This window comes from Dipteris shenzhenensis, chromosome 15, assembly GCF_047967505.1.
Source record: "Dipteris shenzhenensis isolate YYH24624 ecotype China chromosome 15, Dip_SZ_1.0, whole genome shotgun sequence".
Classification (NCBI taxonomy): Eukaryota; Viridiplantae; Streptophyta; class Polypodiopsida; order Gleicheniales; family Dipteridaceae; genus Dipteris; species Dipteris shenzhenensis.
The window spans coordinates 14,476,929-14,496,400 of NC_141610.1; the positions used below are offsets into that span (position 1 = coordinate 14,476,929).

Below are 19,472 nucleotides of genomic sequence, written 5' to 3' on the forward strand. Positions count from 1 at the left end.
GGAGTGATAGTCATCAATTAAGAGAATTTCTTTTAGGTACACTTTTTATGCTTTGATGTTGGATTTCAGGGTATGTTGTTTGTTCTCTACACCATGCAACTTCTCAGTGCTAGTGAGGACTTCCATCCTAGCTTCTACTATTTCCTTCTATAATTCATATGGACTTTTGCTATGTAATTTCATCTTATTCGTATAGAGTTTGGTGCTGGGTGTATAGAGGTTTTGTCATCTACATACTTTGTTTCAGTCTTCTTCTAAGATCCACATCTCTACTAGGAAAGTACCATCTAGTATAGTTAAGGTGTTACTTCTTTGCTCCAATATGCCTATCTTTTGTGCAACATACATTGTTGTACCTCTTTCTTGGAAATCATTCACAATGCAGTGGTATTTAGGGCAACGTTCAGCCCAAATGACAACCTCAAGACATTAAAAAAAAGGATTTAATGGTATCAATGCCAATAATTGCTCAATCTATCCTCCATTCGCTTTTGAGATTATGTAGGTTGAGTATGTAGGTACAATATGTAGCTTGCAAATTAGTGTGTAGGTTGAGTATGTCTCTACAGTGAATGCAAAAGAACTAGTTGAGTTGGCAAGGATTGCATCAATTCTACCATGAATGCTCTTAGCGAACCTACTTTCCAAGCAAGAATTACTTTGCGTGATAACACATAGACAAATGTATTGCTTTATGGTCCGAATGTGGACAAAGTTCTCTACCTGGAGGATCCTTTTCTATCTATTTATTCCAAAAGTACTATGAATGCTAAGGCTATCTTGGTTTGACATAAGAAAAGATGGTGCATTCTCCATTAGCCATGATGTGTACTTTTAGTTCGATCAAGGAAGCTAGATCTATTACAACGTATGCTTCAGATATCTAAGTCAATAGGAAATGCAAATATCTAAGTCATGCAGAGTTACAATTAGAAAATCTTTTGTAGCCAACGTCTGCTTCAGATATCTAAGTCATGCACAGTTGCAATTAGAAAATCTTTTGTAGCCAATATTTTATTTTTGTAATATGTATAAACCTTCTTGAACACTATCATGTTTTTAGCTTGATCAAGCAAACTAGAATTGTTATGCTGTATGCTTCTTGTATGTAGCTCAGATCTGTAGCAACTACAACCACATCCATAATGAGAGCTCAAAAAACCTTTGTAGCCACATTTTTGTTGATACAATATGGAATATCTTTTATTATTTTCATTACAATCATGCTCTTATTTGAAAATAGCTATAATATGAAGTCATGTGATCCAAATTGTTGAATACAGTCACCATTTTATGGCAATGTTGATTATTGAAGGAGTTGGCACTTTACACATCGAATGTAATGTTTTTCAGTCATTCTCTTATAATAGAAACATATTCTTAGCTCTGACACACCTCATGGATGATCAATATTGTGTAGATAGACTAGAACGAATGGTTGTTTCAAATAGACTTGACGTATTCAAACTTAGACTGAATGTTTTAAATAGACTTGATGGTAATTTCAAATAGACTTGAAGCGTTCAAACTTAGACTCTATGATACCAAGCTTGTTTGGTATTCTTTTCTCCAAGAATCAACAATAAGACAAAGAATTTTTGTGTTGCTTCAATCAACTACCAACTCTAAAATGTCAATCCATCATATCTTTGATCTTACTACGAAGCTCATGAATTGGGCTTTGTTAGTAATACTTACAAGAAACTTGAGAGGATACAAGATCTAACTCATAGTGTTGATGCTAGTGAATTGATCCCAAGGTGATTCTAATGCTTGATGGTAATTTCCTGTATTCCTAGCTCAAGTAATGTTAAATGCCACAAAAAACGTGCATAGTGGGTTGTAGAAGAAAATGATCCAAAGGCTATAAAAACATTTATTGCACGAAAAGTTTTCACTCAAATCAAAATACTTTTTCCAATGCCAACAATGTCATACAAACATATCCAAGATAACATATATAGACTATGCAAAAAATAAAGAAAATTAGAATTTGCTTCAAAAACACATGAGCCAGGTGAAACAACTATTCAAACGGCTCCAGGAAAGAAGCTGAAATATTTCACTAGAACAACCCGATACACCTTACAATGCATGCTCCCACTAGTATGGATGCTTAATCACTTAAGAACCATAGTAATGCTTGTTGTGCATCTTCTACATTGCCATCCCATTTATCCCACAATTTCGAGCAGTCCATATTGCTACTCATACCAATAGTGCCTCAACTAGATTAATCTTTTGAATGTATTCACTAGAACTATTCGTTTGCAATATGGAACTTGTAGAACAACTTTGGCATTCTACTAAGATTGAAGGATTGGGTGCATTTCTTGCATATACATATGCTTTCTAGACTAGAGTTTTGATTATTGCAATCACGTACAATATTGAATGTAGCGAGTCCAATTTCATTTAGTTTTTGGAATTGCTTCTTGAAGACTAAATTTTTGCAAGACACTTTATAGAGAGAGCAATGTAAATCCTAATCATGCATGGATTAAACACATCACTTCGCTGTAGCAAAACCAACAACTAATTCCTATATCTGTTGGAGTTACTGAGGAACCTTCTAATGAGGACGACAACTTGCAAACATACATATTACTTCATGGATTCTATACTTCACAACAAGTTGTTAACCACAATTATTCTATCACACATCTCGTGCCATTTGGAGGTTCTTGCTGCTCAGTCTATACAAGGATGTCTTTTGTGAAGAATTGTCATTCCAACATCATTCTTTGGACAATGAAGAATATACCATAAGCTATGTCATCACGGTTACCAAGCAATTGCAAAGTGGTAATTAATGAATGAAGGGAGAAAAGTTGCAAGAAACATAGAGAACCTCTCTTCAAAACAATGAAAACAATGATCTTAAACATCCACATGGGTGCGTCTACAAAAAGTACAATTTCATGGAAAACAACTTAATACAAAAGATGTCGAGGAGGATTAAAAAATTGATCAATTGCTAAATTCAAAGATAAGATGAAAGAACTTTCAAGCTTTCTAAACATCAAGAGACTACAAAGCAAAATTGAGGAAGAATGTGTTTGCAGTTTTGACCCCCTACATTCTGTCACATTCTCATGCACTAAAACACGCTGGCTTATCCTCTTAGAATGTATTTAAAAAATCAATCCAGATATCGAGTATTCAATACATAAAGTAGAGGCATCATATATTCACCATCTTTTTCGTTAAAGGAGAGGCGTCATATATTCAATAGATGATATATTCACCATCTTTTTCATTAAAATCCCATCACAACAAACAAATATTATGTCCATCATCTTCAAGCAATCAAACAAGAATTATGACGAGTTATCATGATTTTAAGAAGATGATTAGCTTCCTTCTTTGTCAAAATTTCCAACACAATCATTTCTTATTATGGATTGAAGATGCAGAAACTTAGGCAATGTTCAAACATAGAGATAATCAACTTCATTGCCATATATATATCTGTCTATAGTGATGACCTACATGGAATGCTATGCGATGCACAAGTGCACCACCATTGGAGAGGTTGCAAAAAAGCAACAAAACATGCTTTTCGAAGCCACCTTCATGAAAAACTTGCATTTTGCAGCCAATTGACAAAGATAAAACTTCGCCAACTAAATCTTAAAGTACTAGCAAACAAAAATTGCAAAATGTCTACGTGATCTTTAATATGACACAATAATTTCCTTTGACAAATGGCTTGAACTATTAGACATAAAAGAAGAGAAGTACATATAAGCATTGATAACCAAAGAACATTTCTTGCTTGTGGGATGCAAACATAGACATACAATTCATTTTGAATGCACAAGCTATCCACCTCTTCTTGATTAAGAGCACTAGTATAGGAAAAACATAAACACTATGCATTATAGTCCAAGGGCTCATTCGAAATTATGCATAAACGGTTGAGAACGACATCAGCCTACCAATAGCTCTACTCATGACCTACACAAGAAAAACTGTATTCAATGTAGGCAGCACAACAATCCAATCGGCTCTACACCTTCCACTAGTAACATCCACACACAAACATACTGATGGGTGAGGAACTCGACAACCTCAACACGTTGGTAGTTGTTTTTTATGAGGCATCACTTGTTGGCCGAAACATGTTAATTTGATCAATACTCGTCTTTGATAGCCATGCAAAAGGATTTGGTAGATTAGATGTAATATTTGTGGTGACCTTCACCAAGCAAGTCCAATTAAAGATAATTGGATTTTCAAAGACCCAACGCACTCAACTAGTCTTATTGAGCAATCATATAAGCAAAATAAAATTTGATACTATGAGTTGAAGTCAACAATGCAACAAAGAGATAATAAACTAATAGACGTCCTAAACAAGATCAAAATTGAACAACAAACCAATGAAGACTCGGACGATATAAATAGATGTCCTAAACAGGATCCTAAACTAACTAATAGACGTCCTAAACAGGATCAGAATTGAACAACAAACCAATAAAGACTCGGATGATATAAATGACACGCTCCATAGCAAACTAGACCCAAAGCATAAGACAAGTAATAGACAAATCAAGACTCCCAAAGATACACAAGCAACAGCTGGACTACATGAAACATTAGCATTGAAGAAAGGAATGATAGTAGAAATATGTGGAGTATTGGTATTCTTTATGGACTAGTTAACGGTGCACTAAAGAATGACAATCTGTAGTCGACATTCATTTTCAAAACAACATGATGGTTCAAAAACTCAATATGAGAATCAACACTTACATGACAAAATAATACCACCAACATGGACACCACCACACCCGCCAAGGAATTTTAAGGAGGGAAAATTCCTTAAACATAATCACACGAAAAAAATTCCCCATACAACTAGTCAATGCAAGAACGATGCACAAATCCCAAGGACTAACAATGGCAAGTGTAGCATTCGATCCAACAAAATATTCCAACTCATGGATTCACAACAAACTAGAAAAAAACGCATCAAATTTGATAACATTGTTCGCAAAGGATACACGCCTAAAAACAACAAGAGAGAATGCTTCTAAAAGAAAGTACCAATATATAACAAATCCCAAATAATCATAGAGTCTTTAGACATTGTCTAATTTAATGCACACAAAGACGATATACTAGAGGACAACAATCTTTTTGGTTGCCAATATTTTATGTTTGTAAGAAACAAGGAATAAAAGAACAACACAAGCTCTCCTACCTAGCTTCAATGAACTATCTTGCTTTGACAACTACAGACAAACGGACGACAAAACGTATGTAACTAGAGCATACAAATCACCTAAAACAAAGATGAAAGACTTCATAAGTATTCTCAAAGAAGTTTTGGTAAGACTAGACAATAGTCAACCAATGATCATCATCAAGGACTTGAACATCAACTGGAAAGATACAACACATCCATCCAACATTCTCTCACTAGCACTTTAAATTAATATCATGCATTCAAGCAATCATCAAACGAACAATATTTATCAATCAACATTGGATCAAATTTGGACAAACATTAACATAGAAAAAAGCATGTAACCCTATTTATCAATGGCTACATAGTTTCATCATCGAGAACTACATCAATTTCAAATAGCCACATCAATTTTATGCTATCCCTATGATTCCCCTTAGCAGGCCCTGTCAAACTTTTCATTGTGCCTTAGCATAAGGTGGCATCTCTTAGTTATGCAACAAAAAACCTATAATATCTTTGTCCTCAACAAAAGAAGAATATAGAGCTCTCACAAAAAGAGTATATGAAGCTACATGACTTACAAAAGAATATTGTTAAGTGATATTATATAAGTTTGCTAAGATAGAGCCAACTATTATATGTAGTGATAACTACTCAGTTCAAGCCCTAGCACAAAACTAGGTAAATCACATAAGGGCAAAGCATATTGATGTCAGAGAGTATCTCATATACCAATGGAGATATCACACTATAATGCTATGCATGCAAAGATAATGTAGCAAAGATATTTACCAAACTGCTTTGAAAAGAGCTTTCTAAGAAACATTGACAAGCTCTTGATTTTTCTCAGAGGAAGGACCTTCCCATTAAGGGGATATGAAAGAGCAGTAAAGGTTAATCCACCTTCAAACATCATCTTGAGAAAAGGCCTACTTCACGATGCTGATCTTTGAGGGAATACTTAATCCCATCATGTTTTAGAGTATCACCAAGTTTCATCCCAACTTGATTCACTAAATCCATTCAATCAAACCAAGCAGAAGACTCCTTTGCCTTAGCCTAAACGTGAGCAAGAGCATAGGCAAGCATCACCATCAAGAAAGCCAAACCACCACCACCAAATGTCAAAGCAAAGCAACTGAACCACACAACTAGCGTACATCAGTTAGCAAATCAATGCCTACTTCTCCCAAAGTCCTATATTTCCAAGCACATTACCAAAATTATCATGAGCATCCTTAAAGGCTCAGTAAAACCTTGCACATTTCCAATAGAACATGAAAAACCATACCCAAATGCTTAGGCCAACCCCAGTTTAGCCGAACATGCTAATGATACACCCATGTCTAGTGCCTAAGTAGGATTAGGATTTTAAAAATGGCGACATACATTGAAAGTTGGGTGTGTCTAAATCCTAGTAGGACCAAACTTAGTACTGCACTAGGTTCAATCATGTTATACATTCCCATCAAGTTTTGTCTCACTTTAGTTCCTCTAACCCAACATGGCAATAGCACACCCTTGTTTAATGTCTGGATGAATATTATCATCAATGTAACCATAAAAAATGTGCATACAAAGTGTTGATATGATCATTAAAAATTTGCACACAAAGTCTTCAAAACATGGCACAAAAGGTGTTGATATAAGTGAACAAATTTCCCAAAATGTGTTCCAATGTTTGTTTTATTGCTACTATGCAAAATTTTGACATTCATATTGACGCTATGTTTAAAAATACCTAATTTGCAAGAACCCCTCTTTTCTAGACACCGCAACTCTTCCTCCTAGCTTTCTTCACACATCCTCCCACACACCATCCTACCATTTTTGTTTGTAAAGGAAGAGAAAACCTAAGTGGAGAGACAAACAAGGTATGCTTGCTTCTCATCTCTGATCTTGTCATGGTCTTCAAGCATATTTGGAAATTTCCCTCGTCAAACAACTTTACACATATCTTGCATTCGAGATGAATGCTAGGCATATTTTTATAAAAGCTAGCATATATATTTGTGTGCGTGTTTTAGTTTTCAAGTTTTGAGTTTGTTTTAAGTCTCAAGTTTGGGAAAAAAAGTTTTTGAGATTTGCAAGAGGCTCTCTTCAATTACAAATTTGTAAAATTTAACGTATTAAGAGTGCATGGAGCAAGGCGTGTGTTGATGCACACATGCGCTCCACAAGTTCAATAGATTTGTGCATCCCATGCATATCTTTCAAAAATGCACAACCCTTTAATGTATAATACTTATATAGTTAATTTACACCTTGAACTTGTTTACTAAAGAATCACTTGTAAATACGGATATTATAAATTTTATAATAGGTATCCATTTTCTTGCTAGTATATGAGTAGTTAAAACTTAGCAATTTTGTTGGAAAAAATCTCAAACTACTTGAAGTCTATACCACAAGCATGCCAATAGCATTCAAATTCTATTGTATGTTTTAAGATCATCAAATATTAGAAGTAAATTTAAGCATAAACAACTAGAGTTTCAATCTTCAAATTGCAAATTTATAAAATCCATCACTTTTAATAATATTACTTTCAATCTTAAAATTGAGAAGTTATAAAATCCATCATTTTTAATAATATTATAGATCAAAGACTAGCTATTAAAATGTCTTTTTACTGAGACCTAGCTATTTATATATGATTGTGTGTGTGTGTGTGCACATGTAAACATGCATATGTGTGTACACGCATCGCATCGTATGCTATTTATATATAATTGTGTGAGTGTGTGTGTGTACATGTAAACATGCATATGTGTGCACACGCATCGCATGGTATGTACATTTGACATTGACTCAAAAGAGGCGACTCCTTGTTATAGCTTCAAATATTTTTATATAAGACGTTTTGTGGTTTGAAGTATGTCACCCAAATACCACGAAGAGAATTGACATTGGACTTCAGTGCTTTTAAACTTCCTTAACCCTATGCCAAAGTAGGCCAAACTCTATTTCAATTGGAATTGGTGTTCTTCTCAATGGAAGGAGTTCATTTGCAACGTATTGATGGATCAACCATTCTTACAATTGTAATCTCTTCCTCCAACCTTTCTTTATGTAATGCTTATCATTGTTCATAGCTTCCGGGATTGAATGTATATTATCAATGCAAGCTTGTACAATGGAATTTATGTTTGTATGTACCCATGCATGCACATTAGGGTGGGGTTTTTTTTTGGGGGGAGGGAATATGTATGCATGCATATACCTAGATGAATCCAGGAACATTCCCAAACTCATCCTCTAAAAACACAACATAGTGCAGTTTCAATCTCATGATAGTCACTCACAAGGTTGAAAACCATAAACTCCATCATGCATAGCAAGGACTAGCTACTATGACATCCCCACTGACGTCATCAGCGCCCAGCAGTGGGTGTAGACCATAGTATAAAAATATGCTCTCACACATACAAATCCACACACCCACACATACTTAAGCATCCATTTATACAAAGTCTTCGTACTGAGTTTCTGTCGGCACTCCGGAGGTGAAGGGCAGACTCAACCATGATGAAGGCTAGCACTAAAGGAGAAGGCTAATCAAAAGGTAGTCCAAAATCTCTTCATTCAAGCTACAACTGCTTGTGAAGTCTAAACATTTTCATTTTAGTCTCTCCCCAACGAGCATCTAAATCTAAATCTAGCTGATAGGGCAACGCACCATGTAAGATAGAAAGAATTATCACAATACCAGCGGCCGCAACTTGGACGAAAACTTCACAGGGTGAAATCTGCATGTCCGCTAATACGGCAGAAGCATATACCTAGATGAATCCAAGAACATTCCCAAACTCATCCTCTAAAAACACAACATAGTGCAGTTTCAATCTCATGATAGTCACTCACAAGGTTGAAAACCATAAACTCCATCATGCATAGCAGGGACTAGCTACTATGACATCCCCACTGACGTCATCAACGCCCAACAGTGGGGTGTAGACCATAGTATAAAAATATGCTCTCACATACAAATCCACACACCCACACATACTTGAGCATCCATTTATATAAAGTCTTCGTACTGAGTTTCTGTCAAGAGCATCCATTTTATACAAAGTCTTCGTACTGAGTTTCTGTCAACACTCCGGAGGTGAAGGGCAGACTCAGCCATGATGAAGGCTAGCACTAAAGGAGAAGGCTAATCAAAAGGTAGTCCAAAATCTCTTCATTCAAGCTACAACTGCTTGTGAAGTCTAAACATTTTCATTTTAGTCTCTCCCCAACGAGCATCTAAATCTAAATCTAGCTGATAGGGCAACGCACCATGTAAGATAGAAAGAATTATCACAATACCAGCAGGCCGCAACTTGGACGAAAACTTCACAAGGTGAAATCTGCATGTCCGCTAATACGGCAGAAGCATATACCTAGATGAATCCAGGAACATTCCCAAACTCATCCTCTAAAAACACAACATAGTGCAGTTTCAATCTCACGATAGTCACTCACAAGGTTGAAAACCATAAACTCCATCATGCATAGCAGGGACTAGCTACTATGACATCCCCACTGACGTCATCAGCGCCCAACAGTGGGTGTAGACCATAGTATAAAAATATGCTCTCACACATACAAATCCACACACCCACACATACTTGAGCATCCATTTATACAAAGTCTTCGTACTGAGTTTCTGTCGGCACTCCGGAGGTGAAGGGCAGACTCAACCATGATGAAGGCTAGCACTAAAGGAGAAGGCTAATCAAAAGGTAGTCCAAAATCTCTTCATTCAAGCTACAACTGCTTGTGAAGTCTAAACATTTTCATTTTAGTCTCTCCCCAACGAGCATCTAAATCTAAATCTAGCTGATAGGGCAACGCACCATGTAAGATAGAAAGAATTATCACAATACCAGCAGACCGCAACTTGGACGAAAACTTCACAAGGTGAAATCTGCATGTCCGCTAATACGGCAGAAGCATATACCTAGATGAATCCAAGAACATTCCCAAACTCATCCTCTAAAAACACAACATAGTGCAGTTTCAATCTCATGATAGTCACTCACAAGGTTGAAAACCATAAACTCCATCATGCATAGCAGGGACTAGCTACTATGACATCCCCACTGACGTCATTAGCGCCCAACAGTGGGTGTAGACCATAGTATAAAAATATGCTCTCACACATACAAATCCACACACCCACACATACTTGAGCATCCATTTATACAAAGTCTTCGTACTGAGTTTCTGTCGGCACTCCGGAGGTGAAGGGCATGCATGTACATAGGTTACATGCATGCATTCACACACCTATGTGATGAATTTGAGAAGTTTAGAACACAGAAACTGGCACTTTAGTTGCAGAATCCGCTAAGCCTACCTAGGGATGTCAACAATGACTACTGCTAAAGATTTCTGGTAAGAACGTGTGTTTAAGCACCTGAATAAAAGGGGCAACAACCATAATTGTCTGAAGGAAAATTTCTGCCAAACCATTTCAAAATTTCAGATTAATACACTGAAGCTTGCACAGAATTTCAACAAAATGATACTGCTTTAAATGCCATACTTGAAGCATTGCTCGCAATTTACAAGCAGAAAATCCTGTAAAATATACCTGCTTTGCAACAAATGCTACTACATGTCTTGCTTAGAGCCAACAGTTTATTCAATATATGGAGTGAGCCGAGCCAGACGTATATCATGCAACAACATGCGCGTGTAAAAGGCAGTCTCTTCTGGATTTGCAACCCATCTGGCCAGCCAATCAAAGGAGTGTCAACAGCATTAGAAAAAACAAAAACATCATATCTAATTCAGGCTGCTCGTGAATCCTGAAAAACTATAGAAACAGGTACAAGTATAGTAATTCAGATAACCTGTACGCAAAGAGACCCATTAATCAAGGTGCCCAGCCTTGATGGAGCCAGCAATTGCCTGAATTTCAACTTGAGAGTATAATTTGGTCTTGTTGGTTAAACTAACTTATGTACCTGCACCTAGCAGCCTCAGGTACCATGCACAGTGGCCACTAGTTGTGGGAGGGCTGTCCACATTGGGGGATCCTGGAGAGTGGTTTTGTCATACACATCAGTAGACAATTCAATTAAGCAGCAGGTCCCAATTGTCTTTCCCCAGGTTCGACATGGTTTTGATCCAATCATAGGCCACAGAAGCTTCTGGCGTGCAGCGCATGGGGGGCTCCCCATGATCTGTGGCTGGGATAGATAAGGAGAGATGGTACTTTTCAATACAGCACAACAGGTGTTCAGGAGCCAATCCAGTACTATGGTAATGCCTTGCAGTCCTAGATAGTTGAGATGCACACTTAGGACATCTGGAGGTTCACACACAGGATCATCTCTTGGGCAGTGATATAGATGTCGAGTTCCAAAAAAACAGAAAGGGCCAGAAGGGGGAAGAAAAGGGGTGGAGAGGGGGGGGATTTGCATACTACACATAGGGCTGCATTTCTAAATCTTTCATCTCCACCCATTACCCTTGGCATACACCAACTCACAAAGACATGGCCAGGTGATAGACCTTAGCATATTTTCTTCTGATTCCCTTGTTCCTCAAAATAAAGATGGACTTGGAAATAGCTGATCCATATATATGCCTTTATCCCTAACGTTTTAATTTAGTCTCCAAAGCGGCACACAAACACGTAAGCGTCACAAAATAGACATGTACGCCCCTGGTCTTCATTCAAATAACCAAAGTGTGCATACAGGGAGAATCACCTCACTGAATTAATCTTCTTGAAGCACCAAATTTTGAAAGAAGCAGGATGAAGATTACTTTTAGTTACTTCATTCCAAATATTCAATACCAGCGCACAAGAGAATGATTAATAGGAAATTTGGTTGCCGTGCGTACTTACAATATGGGACATTTTGACCTTGTTGCAGAATCATTTCCACTCACAGTGAATCTATCCCCCACATGCAGTGTCTCATTTGGCTGTTTTTCCAGGTAGGTCATAAGTGCTCCCAATCCAATGGATTTGTTTCCTATTACACAGAGAAAAGCCTTTACATCAATGCACATGTCTTAACAAAATTTAAACTATGGGCACATCTGCAAATATTGATATAATCCTGGGACAATAAATCTTCCACAACAAGAAAGAATAGACACAGATATTTCATGCGCTTTCAAATGAAAGAAGTAATGTCCAGCCTATCTGCCACCTCTTTAGGCATCTCAGCTATTTTCATATTGACATTTCACTCTCCAATGTCCAACCATAACCTTTCGTTTGCACTAGCATTGCTAAGATCTTCATCAGAATTACAAAATATTAAGTTGTTCACTCAGCTGACAGTAACTCTCTTCAGAGGCTACAAAACAATTTCTTTGTGCATTTTGAGTTCACACTCCCATAAGAAATAGACCTTTCCTATTTGCACTATGTTTTAAAGCAGTATTACTCCATCCTTTACATGATATTTTAGTGCACCGAACCGGCAAGGATGTAAACATTGGCATCGATATCCACTACTTCATCTGCAGAAATCGTAGGGTGCCACAAAATAGAACCTTCTGTGGGTATGCAAACCTTTGGTGACCATATTGCATCAGTCTCCATCATTTCTTTATGTTCTTCCTGGGGTAGTGGAGAATAGATGTTCTCTTGATCCACAAACCTAGGGTAGAAAAAATGCAATACAACTTGTGACCAAAGATGGTCATAGCAACCTAGAGTACAAAATCTTAAAATGAGGCCTACAATCATAGGGGGGAAACACACCCAAGACAGATAATATACATTGCTAATCTTGAGCGGCTAAGGAGTCACAATTTTCGTCGAATACCACAAAGGACCAGAGTGAACCAGGTGGACCTCACAAATTCTTGAGTGGAGTATGCCATCCTCTTGCAGCTGAGAGCAGCTGAGAGCAGCAGCTGGCAACAATACCTACATAGTGTCTATGGCTTAAGCAGGAGAAAATGTCAGGTGAAGCAATGGATCCTCACAAATCTTATATCCTCTACCTTCGTATAGGCACGAGGCTATCCCTCCGCTAGTACCCACTGCTATCCTCTGGGTCATCAACCACTGATAGAATGGAATGTATGGAGACAAACATGGGCCGAATTCTGCATTTCCTTACCTAAACCTATTGTCCCATCGGGGAGCTGCTGGATACACAGTACTTTCAACGCTCTGCTTCGTGGGCAGTTCTCTTTCCTTCCCTAAGTTCCAACTCTTGGCCTACCCATACACCAACGTGAGGGCAAAGCCAGAACAGAGAGACTCAACAAGATCACCTGCTCTTCCTTAAATGTCACCAACAGCATGCCCACAAAGCATCCTTTGCAATAGTTTCCCCTCAACTGAGAAGGAATTACACGATCAATCTCCATATGTTGCATTTCAATACTAAAGGTTACATATACACAAAGAAAGCAAGAGAGCTTTGGAGGAGACAACACACCTAACTGAACGAAATCAAGCACAATAAAAGCTTATATAGTAAGCCCTCAAATAGTAAAGCAATACAAGTACTACTATAGGTGCATGTGAAGGCCCACCATGATGTCCTACCCTTCCATTATGCATCATTCATGTCTGGAAATGACTAGTAAAATCAGTGGTTGCAATGTACAAAGAAACCTTGCTGGTTACTGCTAGTGGTTGCGTGCTGCTATGACGCTGCTCGAAAAGTTATTTTCTGCTCTTCATAACCAGTGTAACATATGTGCCCATACGTGTTGTAAGAGGAAGTAGACAATGGTGTAATAGCCATCCTAGATGTGGCCCAATCTGTCTCGGCCTCCAACACAAAGCCCTTCCTCCCATGGTATGCGCTCTTGTCTCTATATATGCTGATGGATCATCTCACATCTTAGGTGGCGTGAGTCCAAATGAAGGCCACCACACTCTCTATCTCCTGGCTGCATCCCCCTTGGGGTGTGGTCTATGAAGTTCAGCAGCTACTTGATTCTCTTGGCTTTGATAAGGTAAAACATCGCTGATACGCTGCAAGCAATCAGAGGATGGCTCGCAGGTTGGATTGTGTGCTCCCTAAAAGAAAACAAGAGAGGCCTGCTAGGAATGTTGCCTTGTATACACAAACTATGGGCAAAGGCGCTTTGGGCTTTGATGGATCTCTATGTAGAAGACTATATCTAGTCTTGTGTTGGTCCTAGAAACTCCCTAGATCTGACTATAAGGTACCATTACAGTTCCAAACAGTGCAGGTCAGCATCTCAATACCTTGAGTCTCATAGACCCGGTCCCCTTATGTCGGAGTCTGTGGGATCTTGAACCACCCACTTCACCTCCTTGGGGCTGATGTCGAGCTGGCATAGGATGGTACACCTCTCCTCTACCTAAACGAGCATCATCACCCATGCCAAATGCTAAAATGTCACATACTCATAGAAGGTAACAATACTACACAGTCCTCACATCAAAATCTACATCATCGTCACCATCATTGTGTCAAATCAAATCCAATTCCAAGTCTGGTTTGGTGTATATGGAAGTAATTGGGAGTCTCCTAGACGGGAGGTCATGAGGGACCCAATGACTAGCGTGGCTATGGTGGTAGAAGATTAGAGATAGAGCGCTGATGGCTATCTATGTGTGTGGGTTGGCGTATCCTCCTGGTTATGCCTCTACATCTAACTAGGTTGCGGTAGGCAGCCTTTTTGTCATGGCTCTAACTCCAAATTGGACCTGAATCCTCACTATTATCCAATTGGAGTTTCAGTAGCAAGGTCGTGAGCTTTGTCCAACAATTACGCAATCAAGTGATGGCAAGAAAGAAAACATGCAATTATCTCCCTCCTTATATAATAGATTTGCAGGAAGAATGAATAAAAAGTATGCTTTTGGGTCAAATTTGGAAGGAGTGTTTCAGTCATTTAGTACAATCTAAAATCAAGGGCCTAAAATTGTACACGTGGCTTAAGGAAAGCTCACAAAAGTTTTGCTTTTTTAGAAAGCGCGTTTCAAACCCTTGGATCTTCATAAAGATCAACGCCTATAATCACGACACATGGCTTAACGAGGGCTTAGAAAAAAAAAAAACTTCCTTCTAGGCTGCCTACCGTAACAAGGGCCACTGTGGGCCTTCCTTGCCGACTACTCATGGAACCGTGATCTGTGCGATGTGGCTCGCAAAACTCTATGATCACGCTCTGTAATGACTCCTGTGTCCCCTGTCCCTGACTCTGTCTCTGTTGTCTGAGTAGATGCTCCCGATGCTTAACTGCCTCATGAATGAAAGTAGCTAAGCATCTGATCTGGATAGGAGAGGATGTGGGCGAAGCTATCTCTAAAGAGACAATAGTAGCGGCCTCGGATCTCATAGTACATTGGGAACCTAAAGATGAAATGCTCCTTTGACTTGATCTCCTGTAGATCACACAAGGTACGAATGCGCCTCTCTCTGGGTACTACCTCAACTCGTCCACTCTCAATATAGAGTAAATGGCATGAAATCCAAATCTGCCCATTACAGATCCTCAATGAGTGGGGGAGATGAATTTAAGTATATATCGGAGGATCAATGAAGCCCTCATCGGAAATGTGCTAGCAGTGATCGAGCTCACTCGGTGCCAACTAGGTCTTGAATGTGTATAACTATAGGAGATCCTCGCGTATGACTTGGTACCTCATGGTACCCGAGCAGGAGAAATGGTGCATCGATGTATACTGAAAAGGAGATGTCCATGTGGAGCTCCAATAACCACCTGCATGTGTGTGCATACCAGAATCTCTAGTCACCCTCGACTGCTAAGGTCATGGAAGAGGATAGTGCTAACCATGGTAGTCTGCATCACCCTGAAGTGTAGTCATCGTATCCGCTAACCCGGTATAGATAAGTGATGACCTCGAATGCTGCATCGAGCTACAGTGGATATGACCCAAACTCTTGATGGATTATTGAATGGGAACCGATGACTTACTGTGTATCATCCTTGATAGCATGAGAACGTTGAGACGCTCCACTCCAACCCACTTTGCATCAGAGAGATCCGGTCCCAAACCTGGGCTACCATACATGCCTGCTGGCCTGACCAAGGAGTCGAAGAGGAGAGACCTAGTCCAAGGGTCCTGAAAATGTGAATGGAAGCATTGTCTCTCTAGTCTGGCTAACAAGGCATATCCTTTGCTCAAAACAGGCCTACATCGCCAGCCTCATCATGAAAATAGGACCGAAGAATAGAACCCCTGGATAGGTGTATGACGAAACAATCTCAACCGGTAATCCATCAAAGGTGAACTGAACACTCTATGCATAGCTGCTCGTGATGTATTGAAGATCATGACCTTGGTTTTACCAAGGTTGACCTTCAAATCATGCGACTCGCAAAACGAGTGTAATGCATCTAAATGTCTCTGGAGGCCCTCTATAGAGGCGGACAACAAAAGAATGTCATCTGTGTACAACAAGATCTAGATCAAGGAACTAGCAAGAGAACATCTTGCCTCCCCTAATGTCTCGAGCTCGTCTATATAGAGGCTAAACATGGTTGGTGAGAGGAGACACCCTTGTTTCTCCACGATAGTGCTCATGTTCTCCTCTGTCCACCCAGATAATGTCTGGACTCTGCTTAAAACCCTCTCGTAGAGTGCCATAATAGCCCACATGATCTCCTAGTCATAACCCAACTACTCTTAGCCGTCTAAAAAGGCGGGCCCTCGTGGATTATATAACGCCTTCGACAACTCTTTCTTAAGGCTTTTGCTATAGATTTGCTTGTGGGTAATGCACATCATGGCATCATTTTACCAGCCCACCTATCATTGATGACCGTTGCCAAAACAAATTTTCTCTATGCTTTGTGTTGCCTATCTATAGATTCCTTGGGATGCAACACGTGTCTGCACCTATGTGTTGTGCGCCTTCAATTTGTAGGTGACTCTTCTATTGCAGATCTGCAACAAAGTCCGTAATTGATCTGTCCATATTGCAGATCGTTGCTTGCAAATCTTGTTGAAGGAGCTTGTCGCCATTTGTCTTTTGTTTACTTGTAAATAATGCTATGCCTTGTACATGTGTCACTTCTCTACTCTATGCATGCGGCCTATGCATTTGCCCTTGTATAGAATTCTGCTTGTGCAAATGCTCTGTCAATCGACAATGAAATTGTCAACAAAAAAATGTACCGCCCTTTCTCTGCTTCTTTCCTTGCAGGCCTTCAAGCTGATCATCAAGCTTCTGAAGTAGAAGCCTGCGCCTAGATTTCCTGCTGTCTTTGTTGGAAAGGTCACCTCCCCATCTGTAAGCCCGCATATGAGGAGAGCTTGGGGGTGGGGGGGGGGGGGGGGGAAACTAGGGTTTGAGAGACTGACACATGAGCAGCAGCATGGCTGCCATGTGGGCAGGAATCAAAGAGAGAAATAAGAACAGTACGGAGCTGTTATGGGCAGATCAGAGGGCCAAAATAGTACGGAAGCATGGCAGATCTGTACAGATTCCAGGCGCCTGCTGTACGGCTGGTTTCAGGGATATGTAAGGACCTTGGGCAGGTGCCCTAGAGCTGGAACAAGCCTGGAGCAGAGGTGAGATAGTCTGGGACAGATTACGATGGATCTAGTACATGAAGGCGCACTGTTTGCAGCAGGTTGGGGGGGGGGGGGGCTGGACCCTGAATATATAGGAGGGAATCTGCCCTTGAAGTGAGGGCCAAAGCCCTAGCGTTGTGGGCCAGGGGCCCTTGTTATGAGAGCCCTGTAAGGGCAGTTTTTTCAGCAGACTGGTCAGCCTGTTTGGGTCGGCCAGAATGATGCTGCTGGTCGGTTTTTTGGAGCAGGCCTTGGGCCTATATAAAGAGGCGAGTGGGCCTCATTCATTCATTCAACAGCTCGGCCATCAGAGGAGCAGCAGGAGCAGCTATACTCACGCCCTCAGGCCTAAATCCAGGAGGCAGAGGAGACTAGGAGTTGCTGCAGACTGAGTTCATCTAGGGCTGGATCTTGGCTGTCTTCTAGGGCAGCAAGGTGTTTGGATCTTTGGACGGAAAGTCTACTTGCGCTCAAGGTGGAGCACGAGATAGCCGGCAAATAGGAGGAGGAACTTGTGGTAAGATCAGAGGACCACACCATTGGTGGGACTAGGGATCTATTGTGTCCATAGCTTTGGACGGAAATAGATTTTGGTGTCTTCTATATCTGGCTGATTCATTGTCTATTGATGAGTCTGTACATCTATGCTATGCACATAAGTTTAAGAAGTATGTGATTCCACTCCCACACCAAACTGTGTGAGCTCCAGGGCTATTCTATTAGTCTTCCACTGTGCATACCCTCTATTGACCCATTTCTAACATGGTATTAGAGCCCAAGTAGGAGGCTCTTGGGTGTGGGAGCTTGAAGGCAAGGACCTTGCTGAAGGACGACCCTGATTCTGAAGCTCTAGGGAATCGACTTCCACGACTAGAGGATAGTGCCCTTGCGAGAAGAAGGGTGACTCAGGTTCAATCGGGTGCGTTCAGATTTCTGGTCTACTGAATGTTGAGTTTGTTCGACTTTGCTGTGTGGTTTAGTAGCACAGATCTTCAGCCTCTTCGGCCCTTGCTCTCCCTTCCTCCTCCCCCAAATTTCTTTCTTTCACTACCCCTAACTTTGGAGAGTCTGGGAAACTGGATGGGTCAAATTACCCAATCTGGAAGGTGAAGATACGGAGTCATTTAGTGGCTCGGAAGCTATGGAAATTGAGAACGGGAGTGGAGGCGAAGCCGAAGGATATGGTGAACAAAGAGAGGAAGATACTCATGCCAATAGATGGAGAGGAGCTCGAAGCTTGGGAAGAGAGAGATGCCCATGCCCTGGCATGGATCATAGGGATTACGGTGGGCTCCCTGCTTCCTCACATCTAGATGGCCAAGACGTCAATAGAGACGTGGGTTACTCTGAAGGATCTGTACGAGACAGACAACACATCCCGGATCTTGCTTCTTCAGCATCAGCTCTACAATCTTGATATGGATGAGGGAGATTTGGTACATGACCACTTTGACGAAGCTCAAGGTGGTGAGGGATCAACTAACATCAGTTGGTCAGAAGGTGGATTCGTGCCATTTGGCCTTGATGGTACTAAGGAGGCTACCTCGGAGTTTCAAAAGCTTTGTTACGACTATGACAGCAAGACAAAGCACCAAGCCTCTGACTTTTGAGGAGTTGGGTCCATTACTGCTACAAGAAGAAGCTAGGGAGAAGCTCTACCAACGACAAAGATGGCAAGGCGTTGTTGACGAAGGATTACGTTGGCAAAGGAAAGGGCAAGCCTAACGATGGCAAGTCCGAGAAAGACGACTCTGATGACGAGGACACTTCCAAGAGGAAGCAGCA

At 40.2% G+C, this 19,472-nt stretch overlaps 1 protein-coding gene across 5 annotated transcripts in view; it reads right to left on the reverse strand.

The window, feature by feature from the left end:
* Positions 1-10,576: 10,576 nt before the first annotated feature.
* The window catches only part of LOC147893410 (uncharacterized), a 51,635-nt gene continuing 42,739 nt past the window's right edge, over positions 10,577-19,472 (reverse strand). For 2 of the 5 annotated variants that reach the window (XM_087386259.1, XM_087386263.1), the window contains exons 7-8: positions 12,045-12,174; positions 10,695-10,916 (exon numbers count right to left, since the gene is read on the reverse strand). In XM_087386259.1, the coding sequence (XP_087242385.1) occupies positions 10,826-10,916; positions 12,045-12,174 (221 nt within the window). In that variant the 3' untranslated portion in view covers positions 10,695-10,825. Of the gene's footprint in view, positions 10,646-10,694; positions 10,917-12,044; positions 12,175-19,472 lie in introns of those variants that run through there. The other 3 variants (XM_087386260.1, XM_087386262.1, XM_087386261.1) reach the window with 3 other exon arrangements.